Here is a 20520-nt window from a genome sequence, read left to right as displayed (position 1 = left end):
GAAGAAGAAGTTGATGATGATGATGATGATGATGATGAACATGATGACTAACCGACATTCCATTGAGCATTGATTGGCGTTAAAACCCGAATTAACCATGCTTAAATAGAGGCCTAGTTTGCGCATGCGTACTGATAGCAATGTGTCATCAGGTTTCAGTTGTCAAATGAGTGAGATTTGCAAATAGTCGGGCAATTAGTCATCGTTTCAGTCAACAGTGACTAAGTCAAACCGTGCTAAATAAGGCATGTCGCCATGGTAACCGGGGAGACGCTATTTATGTAGGAATGCGTGAACACTCCCTAATAAAGGTGGTGATCTTTTTCGAGCCTTAAAACGCACATAAGTACTGTAATGTAAAGCATATTCGTACACAGCAATGACAGTGAACAGTGAAAATATAATTTCCATATATTTTAATGGTATTATTCATACACAGTCGGCCGGTCTGAGTGTGAATAGTCCCATTAAAACACGTGGGAATTATAGAACGAGCGTTTGCGAGTTTTCACTTTTGACTTACTGAAGGCCCAAGTCGTTGTCCGTCTGTTTGTATGTTCTACAATAACTTTAGTAAGAATTGATCAATCAGCTTCAAATTTTGAACACGTATTCTTCGAACCTTTTTACCGGTGAAGTAAACAACAAAATTAACTTACTCCTTCGTCCTTTTTCAGGATATAAAAATAACGTTGAAAGTGCATAAGAAAAAATGGTTGGGTTTATCATTTAGGGCCGTTTGCACAGTCAAAGCTTAAACTTGATTTAATCAGCTGGTGGCTTAAACTCAAAATGAAAACACATTATAACAAACTAGACTTGATACGGATTTAATCCAGTTCAAAATGAAATTTAGTTTAAACTGTCACTTTACAAACGGCCCTAAGTCAGCTGAAGAATTCATTGCATGCAATTACTACAGTTTTTTCATTAATTCATTCATGAAATCATGAGGATATTATTGGAAGCTTATCACACTGACATACTTTCATGCGCTGACACATGATTTCAGCTGGTTAATATACTAGTAGCTCTGTGAACAGTAGACCTCACGCAGTATTCTCATCCACAAGTACCTGATTGAAACTATAGACCTTATATGGAAATACAGCAATAGACTGGCTTCTCCACACATCTGTGTAATCACTTTTCAGCTGATTTATGATGAATAATTCTATAGTCTGATTTTTACTCTAATATTGGCGTATGAAGGAGGCTCCTTTTTCCTTTCATATTATCCTTGAAATGCAAAATTTCCAAAAACCTTGTATATACGTCGACGCGCAAATTAAAACAGGAACATACCTGTCAAATTTCATGAAAATCTATTACCGCGTTTCGCCGTAAATACGCAACTTATAAACAATATTTAAACATTCAAACATTTAAACAGAAATACCAAACCGTCGACTTGAATCTTAGACCTCACTTCGCTCGGTCAACAACATAATTTACAACTTTTACATCAACAAACTGATACGGGTTGAGATATCAATGTGCGGTTTTTGCCATTCATTTTCTCTTGGAACTCTGTTTTGAAATCATGATCACATGACCACCTTTTCATTTAAAAAAAAATGATTCATATGAGTGACAAACATGTTGAAGCGACAGAGTAATTTCTCATTTCAAATAGGATCCCCAATGATACCTACTATCAAATTATTCTTGTAAAGAGAAATATTCAACTGTTTTCATAACTTTCATCAACTTTGTCTAATTAAAAGTTGTGAGTTTCAAAGATTACAATACAACAGTTCTTGAGCGAGTTATCCAACCCAGGGGGTCACTGTTGTCACAGGCCAATCCAGCTGAAAGGTGCGTACGAACACGCTTATTTTTCTTTCCTCCATCAGCTGATGTTCATTTTACTAGTAGTTCTGTGAACAGTAGACCTCACGCAGTATTTTCATCCATAAGTACCTGATTGAAGCTATAGACCTTATGGAAATACAGCAATAGACTGGCTTCTCCACACATCTGTGTAATCACTTTTCAGCTGATTTATGATGAATAATTCTATAGTCTGATTTTTACTCTAATATTGGCGTATGAAGGAGGCTCCTTCTTCCTTTCATATTATCCTTGAAATGCAAAATTTCCAAAAACATTGTATATACGTCGACGCGCAATTGAAAAAGGAACATACCTGTCAAATTTCATGAAAATCTATTACCGCGTTTCGCCGTAAATGCGTAACATAAAAACATTTAAACATTAAGAGAAATGCCAAACCGTCAACTTGAATCTTAGACCTCACTTCGCTCGGTCAATGAAATAGATAAATGAATTGAATGCTAACAAGAGGACTGTATAATCTGTGAGCACTCCATGTTATTAGTATATAATATATTTGGTATATATAGTTATTTCAGTATAGTCATAGTTGCTGGTCATGGCCGGATAATTGACAACAACTGAGGAATGTGTGCATGTGTGTGTGTGTGTGTGTGTGCATGCTACGATAAAGAAGGCCATGCTTTATAGAAGCACAGTTTGTACTGAATATCTAGTGGCCCCAGGGCACAACATTCCATAAACGAAATGCCACGAACATGCCTTGATAAGATAAAACAACAATAACTGCTGTTTGCTGGTTTGCTTCAAACAATATTTCCAGTCAGGTCGGCGATTTATGTCTGTCTATCAAAGTCTGCTGGAGTTTGATTGTATGTCAGGTTGTAGCTCTATCAAAGAGGATAAGAATAGACAATCATTGAAATATTATGATTATTGAATGACAATATTGATAATAGAATTATAGTAGCCTACCCTTTGAAATTAATAGAATAAGAATACAAATTATAACTACTAAGTTATTCCAAATTGTTCCAGCAATCAGTTTTTTACTTAAATGCTAGTTCGCCTCCATGATGTACATTGGGTAACGCTAAATGGACTGGAAAACAATGGCGGTCAGCCAAACTTATGTTCTCCTGACCGAAAACTAGACAACATCTTGAAGAAATTGAAAAAAAATAGTTTACATAATATGTAGAAATTTGAGACTCATGAGCTTTATTTATGATGTGTTGTGGATTTGCCATACGCTAAATAATAATAATAACTACTATAGTGGGGTCCACGTTATAATGCCTGTGTTTGATAAGCAATGGTATTGCTATCCTTGTCTATCATTCAACAAAGCTGATAGCGCTATCTCTTTCTCGCTTTGCTCTGTTGCCAGATCGTCTTTCAAGGATGTAGAATTAATCATTAATTCACAAAATATTTCATCTTAGTTATGAAAATTCATTATGGAATTATTGAAAAATATAATAGCTTGCTTAATAAAATATAATTGATTATTTCAAACGAGAATGAACAGTTAATAATATCACATCAATAAACCTGTATCAGCTACCGTCTATAGAAGGCATTGACGAGACTGGGGATCGGCAGCGTTGTTCTCCTATCTTTCTCCACTGCCATTATAACGTGGACCTCACTATAGCTTCGGTGTGTACACCATAGTCAGGTTATAAAAATGAATTTCAAATCAGAAAAGTAGTTTTAAGGTAGCCCTGAATTCATAAATTTTATGAAGATTTCATTGAAATACAGTATTAATTCATAAATTTTATGAAGATATCATTAAAATTCAGTATTTATATTGGTAGTATTTTTGTTGGAAATTCAGTTTTTCGTTTGTAGTACTTTTTTATTGATATTCTTGAAGAATGTGCGGTGTACACATTTATTTGAATACTAAAAAACTTAAATGTACAGTTGATGATGCAATCCTTGACCTCTAAATTACTATACACCCACTGGACAATATTCGAATTTTTTCCTGTCGTTACATAAATTGTAACGGTTCAAATCAGCTCTGAGACAGTAAACGTTCCAAAATACTTTTCTAATGCTGATACCACATTATCACAATGTCCTCCTTCCTTTGGAATGTGTTTCTTCTCCTTTCTTTTATTCTGCTGTCAAGCTCTTTATCATGGTTTGTCTTCTTCCATTCTTTTATTTATTTTCTCCTTGTTTTCTATGGTTCTTTTTCCCCCTATTCTGTCATAATCATATTCAGTCTGTTTCTACTTCATTTTCTGCATCTTCTCCTTCTTCATCTCATCTTTTCTTCATCTTCTCCTTCTTCATCTCATCTTTTCTTCATCTTCTTCTCTTTCTCATCCTCTCCATCGTCTCTTATTTGCTTTCACTTGTTTTTCTTCTTCTTTTTCATCTTCTTCTCCTTCTCATCTCATCCATCGTGTCTAATTTGCTTCTACTTATTTTTCTGCTTCTTCTCCTATTTATCTTCCCCTTCTCCCCATCGTCTCCTCCTTCTCATCTTTTCCATCCTCTTTTATATATTACGCTTTCACTTGTTCATCTGATTCTCCTCCTCCTCATTTTCCCATTTTTCATCTCATCTTCTCCTCCTTTTCATCCTCTCCATCGTCTTTCACTTGTTTCTACTTCTTTTCCTGCTTCTTCTCCTCTTCCTCATTCTAAGCTTTCTCATTCTTCGTCTTCTTCATTGTCTTTAATTTGCTTTTACTTCTTTTTCTGCTTCTCCTCCTCATATTTTCCTTCTTCATCTCAACTATTCTCAATCTTCTTCTCTTTCTCATCTTCTCCACAATTTGCCTCTACTTCTTTCTCTGCTTCTTATCCTCTTTTCTAAGCTTTCTCATTTTCCATCTTTTATAATTTCTTTCCCCAGATCATTTCTCCTTTTATCTACACCTTCCTTGTCATATTTCTCTCTATCATCTTTTTCCTTATTTTCTTCCTTTCATTCTATGTCATTTCGTTCGTAAAATATGTATATTTTATTGGAGAATTGAATGAATAGAGTTGACTATTTGAAACATGAATGATCAGATATACCGATATCAGCTATCCTCTATTGAATGCAGTGGCAAGGCAGAGAATCGGCAACGCTGTTATGCCATCTTTCTCCACTGCCATTACAACTTGGACCTCACTGTAAATGTATGCAGCCGCTCACACAGCTCACAGCTCTGAGCTCTGAATTCCTGAAATGCCATCAGCAGATGTTTCCAATCTCAGAGCTCAAAGTATTACTTTCACATTTTACTCCATTTATACAGTATACAGACAAAGACAGAGTCAGGCGCGCGGCGGCAACCTGACAAGGAGAGATGGAGAACGAGAAGAAGAACAAGGAAGAGGAAAAGGAGATGTAAGAAGAAGAAGAAGACGATGAAGAAAAAGAGGGTGAAGGAGAATATGAAGAAGTAAGAGTTGTAGTAGGAGTAAAGAAGACAGGAGAAAAACGAGGAAAACGACGAAGAGGAAGAAGAAGAAGAACAAGGAGTGAAAGAAGACAGAAGGAGAACGAGGAAGAGTGAGTGGATGAGAATGAGGAGGAGGAAGAGATCGATAAGGGGATACAAATGGGGGAGAAGAATGAGAGAACGAAAAATCGGGTTTGAAAGATGAAGAAGAGGATAGAGATAAATAGGAGGATGAGTGTGCAAGATAAGAGGAGGATGAGATAACAAGGATAGTGAAAAGTGGGAGAAAGATAAGGAGGAGGATTGATTGATTGATTGAGTACTTTATTCATGTAGATTACAATATATACTGGCTTATACACTTATATACAGTAGCTTACAATACAGCAAAATTATAGATGAATTTACATCATGTAGACTAAGAAAATGATTATTGAACTGTATATGATATGAAAAAGCAATTTGTAATATAATAACTATAGATAATTATATTGTTATGCATCTACATAAATTGGCGGAGCTTTGGACATATCAATGTCCATTCTTTGGAAAGAATATTAAAAATATCCTATAGAAGGATGATTTATGAGGAAGAAGAATGAGAGAAGGAAATAGGGATTGAAAGATATGGGGACAAGAGAAGAAGACAAAGAAAAGGGAGGTGATGTGAAGAAGAAGATGATGATGTTGATCGTGCAGAAGGAGAAGAAGAAAATGTGGATTAAAGAGAAGGAGCAGAACAAGATGAAGAAGGAAGAAAGAAAGAAAGAAAGAGGATTTGGAGATACTTACAACAAAAGATTGATGGGAAGGTTGTTAAGAATGTAAGGTATGAGAAAGTAAATAAGTATTTTATAAAAAAGTTTTATATTTAAGAGGAAGAAGAAGAAGAAGAAGAAGAAGAAGAAGAAGAAGAAGAAGAAGAAGAAGAAGAAGAAGAAGAAGAAGAAGAAGAAGAAGAAGAAGAGGAAAATGTGACAGAAACCAAAACTTTTGTGAGATCATAGCTTCAAACTGTCATTATTTCTTTTGTCATGAAGCAAGAAAATAAGATTTGGAAAACTTACAATAAGATAGATGAAAAGGTGTAGATCAATGTAAATAGGAGGAGAGGTAGTTGAAAAATTCCTGTAAATGATGTAAAATTAGCCTTTATCACAATTCATGGTTTGGATGAGCATGTGCTTGAAACAAGTAAATCCATTTTGATTATTTTCTTCATTTGTTTTGTTTTCGTAGAGTGCACCCAGTTGGAAGACCCCCGCCTGGAATGGAGGAAAATTCAAGAGGAAATGCTCAAGGAATATCTACACACGGCTCAAGATGTCCTAGATGTGAGTACCACTAAATTTATTCAATATGTATCATAAAATGCATCAATTCATACAATATAAAAATATCAATGTATTTAAGTCAGCTTTCCAAAATCCCTGTATGAATTTATTGACTGCTTCAACATCTCTTGAATCAATTATTCAACATCTTGTTTGAAACTCATTATCAACACTCATCCTATCGCTTTATCCTATTTTAATCTGTTGTTTTTGGTCAAAATTGCTCCGTTATTCACCTATAGACTGTTTCCTAAATTCTATAGTGCGGTCCACGTTATAATGACAGTATTTGATCAACTTTGGTTTTGCTATCCTTGTCAATCATTCGACAAAGCCGGTGGTACTATCCTTTTCTAGGTCCATAACGATGCCAATTATGTTTTTGACAGTGTAGAAATATAATTAATTAATGCAGAGAATCGGCATCGCTATTCTTCTATCTTTATCCACTGTCATTATAACGTGGACCTCACTATACCAGAGGAAACGTATACCTTATGTTGTTTTATTCTATGCTTCTACTTGATGTTGTGTAACTTTCAACTTTTAGTTGATTCAATGTTTCAACTCTAATTGATATTGTCTAAATTTCAACTGCTAGTTGATTCAATGTTTAACTCTAATTGATATTGTCTAACTTTCAACTGCTAGTTGATTCAATGTTTCAACTCTAATTGATATTGTCTAACTTTCAACTGCTAGTTGATTCAATGTTTAACTCTTAGTTGATGTTCAACTTTCAACTGCTGATTGGTTCGATGTAGTTGATATTGTCAACTATTATCTCCTAGCTGATTCAATGTTTTACTGCCTAGTTGATTTTGTCTAACTTTTAACTATAGATGATTCAATGTTCAACCGTTAGTTGAACTCCTAACTTCTGTTGTCCAATTTGTGTTGATTGTTGTTTGACGTTGAATATAAAAAAAACATATCGATTAACGGTACGTCAAGGAATTTCCACCAATTTCAAACGTGAATATTGTAGGCTCAAATTGTAGGCGTGAATATTATTTTCATACCTGATTTATCGTATGAACCCCTTTTTTCTACAAACTTCAATAGCTGATCTGCTATACAGTATATATATCATCATATTCATATGGATAAATAATACAGGCACACACATTTTTCTTCTTCCATTTGTGGTGTCACAATCTCAACCAGTATGTGAGGGCGGATTTGATTGCTCGAAGCACATTCTTCGTCCAGTCTGTGAGGGCGGATTCGATTGCTCGAAGCACATTTTTTCGTCAAATTTTGTTTACGATTGCGAGTGCGTTTCCTCCCGATAAGTGATGAAATTGTAGCAGAGCAGATCGGCGTTATCAATAGTGGCGCATTCCTGTCTGCTATGACGCAAATTGCTCCTTATGTGGAGACAAAAGAGAGAGAGAGAGAGAGAGAGAGAGAGAGAGAGAGAGAGAGAGAGAGATTGATGATTGAGTGCTTTATTTATGAGGACTACAATATATATACTGGCTTATACACACAAATACAATAGAAGAGAGAGAGAGAGAGTGTGTTAGAGACAGCGACAGAGGGATGTGACGCATTTTGAACTGAGGTCATATCATGGTGACCCGTAAACTGAGCATTTTTCTAGAAACATTGACTGACCGTTTTCTAGAAATCGCTAGAAGCGTAATTCCTCCTCTTTTGTTTTTTGTTCCTGAGAAAGCACAACATTGTCTCGATAAAATTTTAATTTATTTCATGCTTTATAGTGGTCAGCACAACATTTTATTGTTTATGATGACGGTATTTGATTGGCATTGGTGTTGCTATCCTCCTTCTCTATCATTCACTAAAGCAGAAGGGCTATCCTTCTCTAGCTCCGTACTGTTGCCAGATTGATTCACAACAATGTAGAATTTAACTAATTAACAAAATATTTCATTTCAATTATGACAATTCATTCATTACCTATTTAATCATTTAAAAATATTTTTCTTGAATAAGATATATTTGTTTATTTCAAACAATATTACATGAAATATATCAACTATCCTCTATAGAAGGCATTGGCAAGGCAGAGAACCGACGTGTTCTCCAATAATTTTGAAGTTAATTTTGTAGTTTCAAGTTTTGAAGCTGTGACATTCTTGTAAATTGACATAATTCTGGTATCGTATGTAGTAACCAATAGTGAGATCACGAGTTATAATGGCAGTGGAGAAAGATAGGAGAACAACGTTGCCGATCCTCTGTCTTGTCAATGCCTTCTATAGACCTTAGCTGATACAGGTTTATTGATGTGATATTAACTGTTCATTCTCGTTTAAAATAATCAATTATATTTTATCAAGCAAGAAATTATATTTTTCAATAATATCATAATGAATTTTCATAAATACGATGAAATATTTTGTTAATTAATATTATTCTACATTGTTAAAAGACAATCTGGGAACAAGGCAAAGCGAGAAAGAGATAGTGCTATCCGCTTCGTTGAATGATAGACAAGGTTAGCAATACCATTGCTAATCAAACACTGCCATTATAACATGGAGCTCACTATAGCAAGAATTCATCCTGCCTTGCCCTTAGTATGATAAAGCCTCCTTTTGTATAGTTGTATAGACCTTGACTGGGACTTGTTAAGTCCTATCCAGTCCCAAAATGTTTTGTTTGATAGATTGTTTCTTCTTTAGATGTTGAGGTATTCACAAGCAATAAATTATCCTAAGTAGGCTCTTTTACCAAATTCCTTTGAATGATTTTAGGTAAATGACCAGTAAATCTATGCATTGTTCTTTTCACTCCATGTATTGTTCCTATATGTTGAGGCATTCAAACTAAATACAAGTATTGTCCTTTCCACTCTATGTATTGTTCCTATATGTTTAGGAATCTATGTGTTATTCTTTCTACTTCATATATTGTTGCTAGGTGTTGTGGAATTCAACATTCCTTCCACAAGCAATAAATTATTCAACGAAAAAGATGAAGCATATCTCTCTCTCTAGCCTCGATGAGAAGGGGAATAATAATATTTTGCCACAGTGGGGATTACTTAGCAGGGGGTGCTTTGCCCTGTTTCGAGGGGGGGGTTGAACTGGCCTATCCCTTTTTCTTGATAGTGAGAGAGAATGATATTGATAGGAGTGAGATATCGGAATCAGTATGTGAGAGAGAGAGAGAGAGTTGAATAGCTGTTGTTTTTATGGTATTTTATATGTAGTGAGTATATAGATGGTGTCTCTCTCACCCCCTCTCACTCGCTCACTCTCATTCTCCCACTCATCCTCTCTCTCTCTCTCTCTCTTTCTGTATCATGTCATGTAACATTTAAAATGATTGTAAAATTATAAATGTTATTTTATCTTTTTTAAATGATTGTAAAATCACAAATTTTATTGTAACCATGTTACCATAGGCGACGAGTCTAGTAACAATTGAAAAATAAGTCTATCTCTCTCTCTCTCTCTTTGTCTCTTGTGTGTGTCTCTCTCTCCCCTCTATCATGTTAATTTTGAGTTTGTGATTCGCAGTTTTTTCTTGTTTGAAATGTAAAGGGTTGTGTGGCAGAGAGGACCTAGAGTCCAAACTTCGCCCATAAAAAGGCAATTATTCAATTCAATTCCTCTCTCTCTGGCAATTATTTTAATTTATTTATTTATTTAATCATTCAGAATTACACACTTACAGAAAAGTACCACAGGCTTATAAGGCCAAAACGGTTCCAATTCTAATTTATACAACAGTCCAAATGTAGCTAGGTTATGTGTCACTTAACATTCATCAATATTATTCAATTCAATTCCTCTCTCTTTCTCACACACTCTCTCAATCTCACTTTTGGTAGAGAGTTAGTGGGAAGGATATTTTGAATATTCTTTCCAACGAATGGACATTGATATGTCCAAAGCTCCGCCAATTTATGTAGATGCATTACAATACTGTATTATCTTGTAAAGCCTAGTTATTCCAAATTACTTTTTTCATATCATATACAGTAACAGTTCAATAATTATTTTCTTAGTCCATATTATGTAAATTTTCTAAAACTTTACTGTATTGTAAGCTATTGTATAAGTGTGTATAAGCCAGTATACATTTTAATCTACATAAATAAAGCACTCAATCAATCAATCTCCCCTGTATCTTGTTAATTTTGATTTTGTAATTTTTTGCAGTTTCTCTTGTATGAAATGTAAAGTGTTGTGTGGCAGAGAGGACCTAGAGTCCTAACTTCGCCCATAAAAAGGCAATTATTCAATTCAATTCAATTCCTCTCACACTCATTCATTCTCTCTCTCTCTCTCTCTTCCTATCTCTCTGGTTGGTTATTATTAATTTCAATTCAATTCTCTTCTCTCCCATACTTACTCTCTCTCACACTCATTCTCTCTCTCTCTCTCTCTCTTTCAAACATACTCATACTCTCTCTCTCACACTCTATCTCTCTCTCTCTCTCTCTCTCTCTCTCATCGACAGCAACATATGTGTGAGAGAGAGAGTTGAATAGTTGTTGTTATATGGTGGTGTGTGTAGATATATATGTGTAGTGAGTATATAGGTGGTGTTTCACTAACACTAGCGCGCTCTCTCTCTTGCGTTGCGCTCTCTCTCGTCATTGGAATGCGGCTGATCGGCCATGTTGCCAAGTGGTGCCAGTGTGGAATGTGGAAAGCCAGAGTCGGCTGGGCAGCCTGGGCTCGGGCTGGCTTACAAATGCACCACATGCCTTTGCCTTTGCCACTGACTACTTCACTTCCATCTACCATCCGTTCAATCCAGGCTCTATTATCTACCAGAAAAGCGAATTTTTCGAATTGATGTGGAGTGGATTGTAGAGCTAGAATTGGTGTAGTCCTTTACTTGAACAGTATTAATGTGTTTGAGAAAAAAAAAATAAAAAAATATTATTATTTATTAGGTTAGCACAAAGAATACAATGATCGGAAAAGAAAAAATCTGGTGTGGGGCACTCACACAACTTCCCTTGCTCATTGATCTATAAGCCTCATTAACGAGGATAATTTAGGGATCATAACATTATGCCGATTGGCGACTAAAGAATTAAAACTACGATTATACTATTGTGATTGTGTTCAGAGTACATTTTCCTTTGTTTGAATTATGAAATTTGAGGATTTTTTAAAAGTTGTCAAAACAGCTGTTCTACAAATAAAATATCGACATGAGTGTTCTTTTGAATAAACTGCTCTACCTACCTACCTCATGCACGAGAAGGAGGTTACAAAGTCCATTTCTCAAGGATGGGGTGGACCCCCCATTAGTTTCCCAGTAAGGAGACTCATGCCAGTTAATGGAGCTGATAAATAACTATACAGGGTATGAATTTGAAAAAATTGTAAAGTCATTTTTGAGAAAATCGTGAAAAACATGGGTTTTTAGTAATTATCCGTCATTTTTCTCAAGAATATTACGGAGCTCCTGCAATTTTCCCAGAAATGAGACTCATGTCAGTTGATAGGGCTTATAAATAGCTATCCATGGTATAAATTTGAAGAAAATCGTTAGAGCCGTTTTCGAGAAAACCGTGAATAACATGGTTTTTTAGTGATTATTCGCCATTTTTCTCAAGAATATTACGGAGCTCCTGCAATTTTCCCAGAAATGAGACTCATGTCAGTTGATAGGGCTTATAAATAGCTATCCATGGTATGAATTTGAAGAAAATCGTTAGAGCCGTTTTCGAGAAAACCGTGAAAAACATGGTTTTTTAGCCAATATCCGCCATTTTTTCCGCCATCTTGAATTGAATTTTATTGAATTTCTTATTGTCGGATCCTCATGGTATAAGGACCTTAAGTTTAAAATTTCAAGTCAATCGATTAATTAGGAATGGAGTTATCGTGTTCACAGACACACACACACACACACACACACACACACACACACACACACACACACACACACACAGACCAACATCCAAAAATCACGTTTTTGGACTCAGGGGACCTTGAAACGTATAGAAAACTTAAAATTAGGGTACCTTAATTTTTTTGGAAAGCAATACTTTCCTTACCTATGGTAATAGGGCAAGGAAAGTGAAAAACAGGCTATTGCCCAAAACTTTTTCAATTTCCTAATTTAGTCTCAAATTGTCCAAATATTATACATAGGTTATGTCCATTTCAATATCTACACCAAATCAAAATCTGAAAATATAAATCCTATTATATTAAGCGAGCAATTCCTGTATTTTTATATTTGATTATTTATTGACCGAGGGAAGTGGGGTCTAAGATTCAAGTCGACGGTTTGGCATTTTTCTTAATGTTTAAATGTTGCGCATTTAAAGCGAAACGCGGTAATAGATTTCCATGAAATTTGACAGGTATGTTCCTTTTCTAACTGCGCGTCGACGTATATGCAAGGTTTTTAGAAACTTTGCATTTCAAGGATAATATAAAAGGAAAAAGGAGCCTTCTTCTCAAGCCAATATTACAGTAAAAATCAGACTATAGAATTATTCATTATAAATCAGCTGTCGAGTGGATTATAAATTGCATGCAATGACGCATGCAATTCAATATCTCAATGTAAGTTATTGAAAACACAGCTGTTGTGTGGACTATTAATTGCAAGCAGTGATGTATGCAATTGATAAATTTGGGAAAGAAGTAGTACAAGGAGTATCCTTAGTTTTTCTCTCCCAGTCAGTGCTTCTCTGTAAAAAAATATATAATTATAAATTCTATTGAAATGCTTCGAGATTATTTTCCAAAAGTCCACAATCTTCATAAATAGCCACTTAGAGTAGGTGATTTCACAGAAGTCTCCACAGAGATTGGATATAGCTTTCTTATAGTTGTGGATCCCACCTAAAGCTGTAGGTCCATTTATCTTTCATCACCCCTACACAAGCCTAGAGTTCATGATTGTATATCATTCTCAGAAAAAGTAAAGTAATGAGTTTATTTGTATCTATGTGTAATTGTTTTTATTCTGGAAGTTTTTTCAAATTTCAATAAAGCAGGTTTTGTTTTCCATATAGGTACGTTTTTCTATTTTGTAGAAGTGTTGAGCCTCTTTCTACATTTTCTAAGCATGGAATTTTGACTCTTGGTAGTTTGGTACACACTTTTTGTACCGTAGTTTTTTAGAGTACGACTATTAATTATCCTAGCAAAGTTTTTTTATTTTACAGAAAAGTTGAGCCTCTTTTTTTCTATACTCGAAATCCTAACTCTGGTAGTTTAGTACAAATATTTTGTACCGAATTGTTCTAGAGTACTATTTTCTTAGCAAAGTTCTTATTCAGTCGGCAGAAGTGTTCAGCCTCTTTCTTGATTTTCTAAGCTTGGAATGTTAACTTTGGTACACATATTTTGTACGGTATTCTTTCATAGTACACCAGTCAGCGCTAAAACGTGTTATCTGTTTTTCGCGCTCTCAACTGACTCGATTATTCCCAGGAAGCACATTCTGATACAGTATCAATTGATTTGTGTCACATCACGTGTTTGAAAGCAGGATACTGTATCAAGGAAAAAAAATTGTTGTTTTCAATGTGGTTGGGGAAGTGAATTGGATTTGTTGGAATAATGTATAGAATGAATAGCAATTTTTAAGGAAGGTTAAAGAATGAGTTATGATTGTTTGTGGTTGTTTTCAAAGTAATATTAAGGAAGTAAATTGGAATTGCTCGAATAATAAATCGAATTAATAGAAATTTCTCTTTTTGAATCTGTTTTTATCCCACTGTTTCATGTAAGGGTGATTACAGATTGTACACATAGGATAGGATCCACACAAGTGGGGCTTGTTAGAGTGAAGCTGTACCCCCAACAATAGAATAAACTATTTATTATTACATTCCTTAATCACAACATCAAATTAATGATTGGGAGAGAATCAACAGGATAAACCCAAAACTGTTCCTCTCCCTAATTTTAATAAAAATAGTCCAAATGAGGTTATGAAAACACTTATAAAGATCACAAAAATTTACAGTCCAAATAAACATTATACTAAAAATTTAACTAACTATCTAGTTATTCTCTGCAAAAATTGTCTAAACCAAAAATCTCTAGCCTTTTCTCATCTGAAAGAGAGGTGGCTTTTATCATGTATCATTACTATGACTACAGTATCAGTAGAAATCAGTAGCTGGTTTCTCAATGGTAGTTTTCACACTTATCGTTAAACGGCCGACATTTATCGATCAAAACTCAGAATTATTGTCCTCTGATTGGCCAGTTCTCAACCCAATTGGAGGAGAATCTGAGTGTGAGTGAACATTATTTATCAACACTTTGTGTGTCCTGTGATTGGTTAATTCTCAGCCAATCAGAGGGCGATATTCTGAGTATTGGCTGACAATCAGTAAGTGTGGAAATTACCATTTCTGAGGAGGTATTTCATGCTCTGAAATACAAATATTCCTAATCAGGCGAAGTTGGGACTTTCAGGTCTCTCTGTCCTCAATCTGTCCTCTTTGAACCACGATATTTATTTATCTATTCATTTATTTATTTATTTATTCATTTCTTTATTTATTTTGATATTAATCAAGTTGGGATGTGGTGACAAGATTAGGTAATAAAGTAGAGATAGTTGTATGGTTCTATCATGGACTTCTCAGCATTGAATTTGTCCTGATTTGAAACAGAGAACTGTTAAAATATGAATTAGGTTTTGAGGGAATTGGTTCTGTTGAGTATTGTTTTGTGACTATGCTGTATTCTGTATTGTATAGATATTATAGTGTTGTGTTGAGTATTGATTCTGTTGAGTATACTTCAGTCGTTGTTCCTGCTTCAACTGTCTTGTATTTCTGTTGTCAAACACTGAATGTATTAATAATTGACCGAACGAAGTGAGGTCTAAGATTCAAGTCGACAGTTTGGCATTCTTAATGTTTAAATGTTCATATGTTGCGCATTTACGGCAAAACGCGGTAATAGATTTTCATGAAATTTGACAGGCATGTTCCTTTTTTAATTGCGCGTCGACGTATATACAAGGTTTTTGGAAATTTTGAATTTCAAGGATACTATAAAAGGAAAAAGGAGCCTCCCTCATACGCCAATATTAGAGTAAAAATCAGACTATGATATTCATCATAAATCAGCTGACAAGTGATTACACAGATGTGTGGAGAAGCCAGTCTATTGCTGTATTTCCATAAGGTCTATAGTTTCAATCAGGTACTTGTGGATGAGAATACTGCGTGAGGTCTACTGTTCACAGAACTACTAGTACTTTAAAGTTGTACTGGGAATTAATAAGACTTCAAGTATTGTATGCCTTATTGAAGGGTCTTTATACTGTATATAGTTTTTCTACACTCTTTCTCTTACAAATAAAATACAGTTGAATATAAACTAGAATATACTCTAGAATACTATGAACATTCTCTAGAATACAGTTGAACATAAAGAATTCAAATTCAAATCTTTATTGATTCAAACTTAATTCTTTATTGATTCAAACAATAAGTACATCATAAAAATGATAGGGAGAGAAAAAAAAGGTAATCTTGTGCTATTCCTCTCCCAAATTTAGTTTAGGTTAGACAAAAATCTATTTCCACAAAGAATTCACTATCTACCTCTTAAGAATAGAGTTGAACAAACAGAATTCAAATTCATATATTTATCCACAAAGAATAAATTCACTATCTATGTTCAAGCGAAAATAGCATCTTTTTACCTATGATTCTAGGTCAAATGAGAAAATATGTCCCAAATTATCTAGAGTGTGCTGCAAGCAGCTTATTATGATATAAACAGTTTATTGTGAAATTTATTTATTAGTAGGTACAATCACAACTCATATAAATATGATTGAGAAGGATCAACAGGCTTGGATAAATAAATAAATTACAATCGTTTCATTTTTGTGTTATTATAAAGAACTTATTTCAGATAGGTTAATAATAGAACCTCTATTATCCAAGGCTCTACTGATGTTTTAAACTTTTTTGAAATGATCTGAAAAATTGGACATGATGATCTTCCACATTGTGAGAAAAGTTTGCTTTTAATACTAAACAGGTTGTATCAACTGAAAAAAGTTTGCTTTCTGGTCCTCTATTGTATATTTTTATCTGATTGTATTGCCCTATTATTGTCCTTTGACATTTGACTACCCAAGAAAATTATTTTCATTTTGATTTACTAAATTTTTCACCAGTATCAAGCAACGATAAACAATTTGTATCAATAGTGTTTCCTTTCTGTTGCACGTATCTGTTACATCTCATCCTTGTTGCTTCACAATCGTATCGCACTAGTTTTATTATCTCTCTCACTCTCTCCCAATCTCATTCTATCTCTGTTTCTCTCTTGTTTGGCGTGCCTTTCTTTAGCTACCTGAGTTACACCTTCTGTTTATGTATTATACGAGGGACGCCGGATTCCATTCTCATTTGTCTTCCTTTTTTACCCATCAAATTCTCGTCTCTTTCCCCATCTTCTGTCTCTCTTCCTACCACAGATACCAATCTTCTCTCACACGTTACAGAACTCACACACACACAAACACACATGCACACCAAAAATGCTGCAGATCTTATCTCCAGAGTCTGCATATTTTTGTTTCTGAATTATATGTCGACTCTTTTATGGTGAGGTCCACGTTATAATGGCAGTGGAGAAAGATGGGAGTACAGCGTTGCCGATTCTCTATCTTGCCACAGCCTTCTGTAGAGGATAGATGATACTGGTATATCTAATGTTATATTTTGTTGTTTCTGAATTATTTTATGACGACTGTTTGATAGTGAGGTCCACGAGGTTCACGTTGTAATGGCTGTGGAGAAAGATAGCAGAACAGCGTTACCGATTCTATGCCTTGACACTGCCTTCTATAGAGGATAGCTGTTGTATCTGATGGGATATCAACTTTTCAATCTTATTTGAAAAATAATCAATTATATTTTATTCGTCAAGAAGATTTATATTTAAATTCATGATTTTTATGATGGAGATTGAATATTTTGTTAATTGATTATATTTCTACATTGTTGAAAACCGATCTGGCAAAATTGCGGAGCTAGAGAAGGATAGCGATATCTGCTTTGTCGAATGATAGACGAGGATAGCAACACCAATGTTGATCAAATACCGCCATTATAACGTGGACCTCACCACTATAGCTAAACAGTTCTGATATTATATTCAGGTTGTTGATGTGTGAAAGCAAGAAGGGAACTGAGAGAGAGAGAGAGAGAGAGAGAGAGAGAGAGAGAGAGAGAGAGAGAGAGAGAGAGAGAGAGAGAGAGAGATAAAGGGAAGGAGATGAGATTCAAAGAATGAGAGAATTTTTGAGTTGAATTTGTGTTCATGTGGGAAGGATTAGATTAGGAAGAACTTTTTTTTTGGTTCTTCAAATGGTATTTGCTGATGGGCCATTTGTATGTTAATTTTGTCTGTGGACACGCAGCTTGTCAAATAATCAAGTATTTCGGTGGAACCCAATGTTTTCGCATCAATTCTTTTGGAAAATTCCTGACTTTAACCTCTTTTTGTCAATCAATTTTTGTCTCCAAAAAAACATGGATGTATCTTGTACTAACAGGTGACCCGTGATCCCCAAGGGTTTATTAATTAGAAACATCTTAGTCTATACTTGAGATAATCTAATTGTCTTTTATATTTTGATGAGGTACATGTTTTTCTTTCGAATATTTATCATTTTTTGTAAAATTTGTGTGTACCGTTGGAATTTGAATGAAGATTTGTGCATTAAAACATTTTTTCATGACTAGACAAACTGAAAACTTGACGGACTGAAATCTTGAAGAATTTAAAATAGGCATATAACTATCCTCAGTAAATTAAGAAAACTATATACATAATGTCAAGTTAATCAGTTGAGTAGATCATAATGTGATAATGCGTCATTCGTGAATTTCCTATTGCACACGTGTATAAGCCAATTGTTTCCTTTTTTATACTAGTAGTTCTGTGAACAGTAGACCTCGCGCTCAGTGAGTTACATTGACCTGTTGTTATGTTTTCTCAAAAATGAATAAATAATTTTATCAATTAAAATTGTCTAGAAAAAATCCTAAATAAACATAGAGCTTTCTGTCCGATATCATACCGTGACGTGTCGTCCCGGAATGTGAGTGTGAGCGCTGTTATCAGGTCTGGCTGCAACTGAATGGGTTTTTGAATGGGTAGTATTATAGTCAACTGTCTACACTAACGTTAATGGAAAGATACATTTTCAAGATGTTCGAAGTTTTTGAACGGGTAGTATTATATAGTCCACTAGACAGCTGATTTATGATGAATAATTCTATAGTCTGATTTTTACGGTAATATTGGCATATGAAGGAGGCTCCTTTTTCCTTTTATATTATCCTTGAAATGCAAAATTTCCAAAAATCGTCGACGCGCAATTTAAAGAGGAACATACCTGTTAAATTTCATGAAAATCTATTACCGCGTTTCTCCGTAAATGCGCAAAATAAAAACATATAAACTTTCAAACATTTTAAACATTAAGAGAAATGCCAAACCGTCGACTTGAATCTTAGACCTCACTTCGCTCGGTCAATTATAACCCGTGCTCTTGCAAGGATATAATTAAAAAAGTGACAAAATGAAAACTTGACGTTCTTGAATCTTGAAGAATTGAAAATAGGCCTATAACCATCCTCGGTTAATTAAGAATCGTCTATATGCAAAATTTCACGTTAATCAGTCCAGTAATTCAGAGGTGAAGATTCGTCAATCGTGAATTTCCTATCCTGTACGTGTATAACCCAGTTTATTTATTAATTTATTTATTTATTATTTATTTATTATTTATTATTTATTTATTCATTTATTTATTTATTATTTATTATTATTTATTATTTATTTATTTATTTATTATTTATTTATTTATTTATTTATTATTTATTTATTATTTATTTATTTATTTATTTATTTATTTATTTATTTATTTATTTATTATTTATTTATACAATTACAAATCATATGAATATGATCGGGATAGAACATATTCTCAACAGTTCTCTCCTTCATTATATTATAGATATACTAGAAGGTATCGCGTGTTCTTTAAGGGTCTAATTAAAAATTTGTCTTACTGTAATCTTGACCGAGTGTAATCTTAAAGAGTTTTAAATGGGCCTAGTACCGTACTCTGTAATTGAGAATCTATATGCAAAATTTCAAGTTAATCAGTGAAGTAGTTGAGATGTGATGATGCGTCATTCGTGAATTTCCTAAAAGGCTTATTTATTTTATTATAGACTAGCCGTCAGGCACGCTTCGCTCGCCATATCCGTCTAGCCAGGGGGCTCCACCCCCTGGACCCCCGACAGTATCGTCCGAAAATCATATCAGCGGGCTCGCTTCGCTTGACTGCATGTAGGCCTCAGCGGAACCTCTGTGCCGATTTTGAACGTTTTATGTCAATTTGATCTCGAAAATTTGAGAAAACGTAGAAAAACGCTGGTGAAAACACCTGTTACTATATCGGCGTATCTTTGGCGAACAAAATTCTTCCACCTCAGCTAAACCTGTGTACTGAATTTTTTTTACATATTTACATCAATTATTGAAAAAGGTGAGAAAACGCAGAAAAGGTGAGAAAAACGTTGGAAAACCGCTAATTTTGGGCGTATCTTTGGCGTTATTTCAAATTCCTTCAAACACAATATTATTACACTCCAGCTGAGCTTCTGTAGTAAATTTGAACATTTTCTGTACATTTGTTCTCGATAAAGCTGAGAAAACGCTGGAAAAACGCAGATTTTGTGGCGTATTTTTGGAATTATTTCAAATTCCTTCTAACACAACATTATTACACCCTAGCTTAGCTTCTGTACTAAATTTGAACATTTTCTTTTCATTTGTTCTCGATAAAGCTGAGAAAACGCTGGAAGAACGCAGATTTTGGGCGTATTTTTGGCGTTATTTCAAATTCCTTCAAACACAACATTATTACACCCTAGCTTAGCTTCTTTACTAAATTTGAACATTTTCTTTTCATTTGTTCTCGATGAAGCTGAAAAAACGCTGGAAAAATTAAGA

General features: G+C 34.4%; 1 protein-coding gene across 1 annotated transcript in view; it reads left to right on the top strand.

The window, feature by feature from the left end:
* LOC111045396 (protein kibra) overlaps positions 1-20520 on the top strand; it is a 75464-nt gene that overhangs the window by 20658 nt on the left and 34286 nt on the right. Inside the window, exon 3 of the mRNA XM_039438625.1 lies at positions 6453-6547. Coding sequence (XP_039294559.1) covers positions 6453-6547 — 95 coding nt within the window. The remainder of the gene's footprint in view (positions 1-6452; positions 6548-20520) is intronic.

This window comes from Nilaparvata lugens, chromosome 12 (assembly GCF_014356525.2).
Source record: "Nilaparvata lugens isolate BPH chromosome 12, ASM1435652v1, whole genome shotgun sequence".
In the NCBI taxonomy this organism is placed as follows: domain Eukaryota; kingdom Metazoa; phylum Arthropoda; class Insecta; order Hemiptera; family Delphacidae; genus Nilaparvata; species Nilaparvata lugens.
The sequence above is the reverse complement of the archived record's forward strand: the minus strand, read 5'-3'. Positions and strand labels throughout refer to the sequence as shown.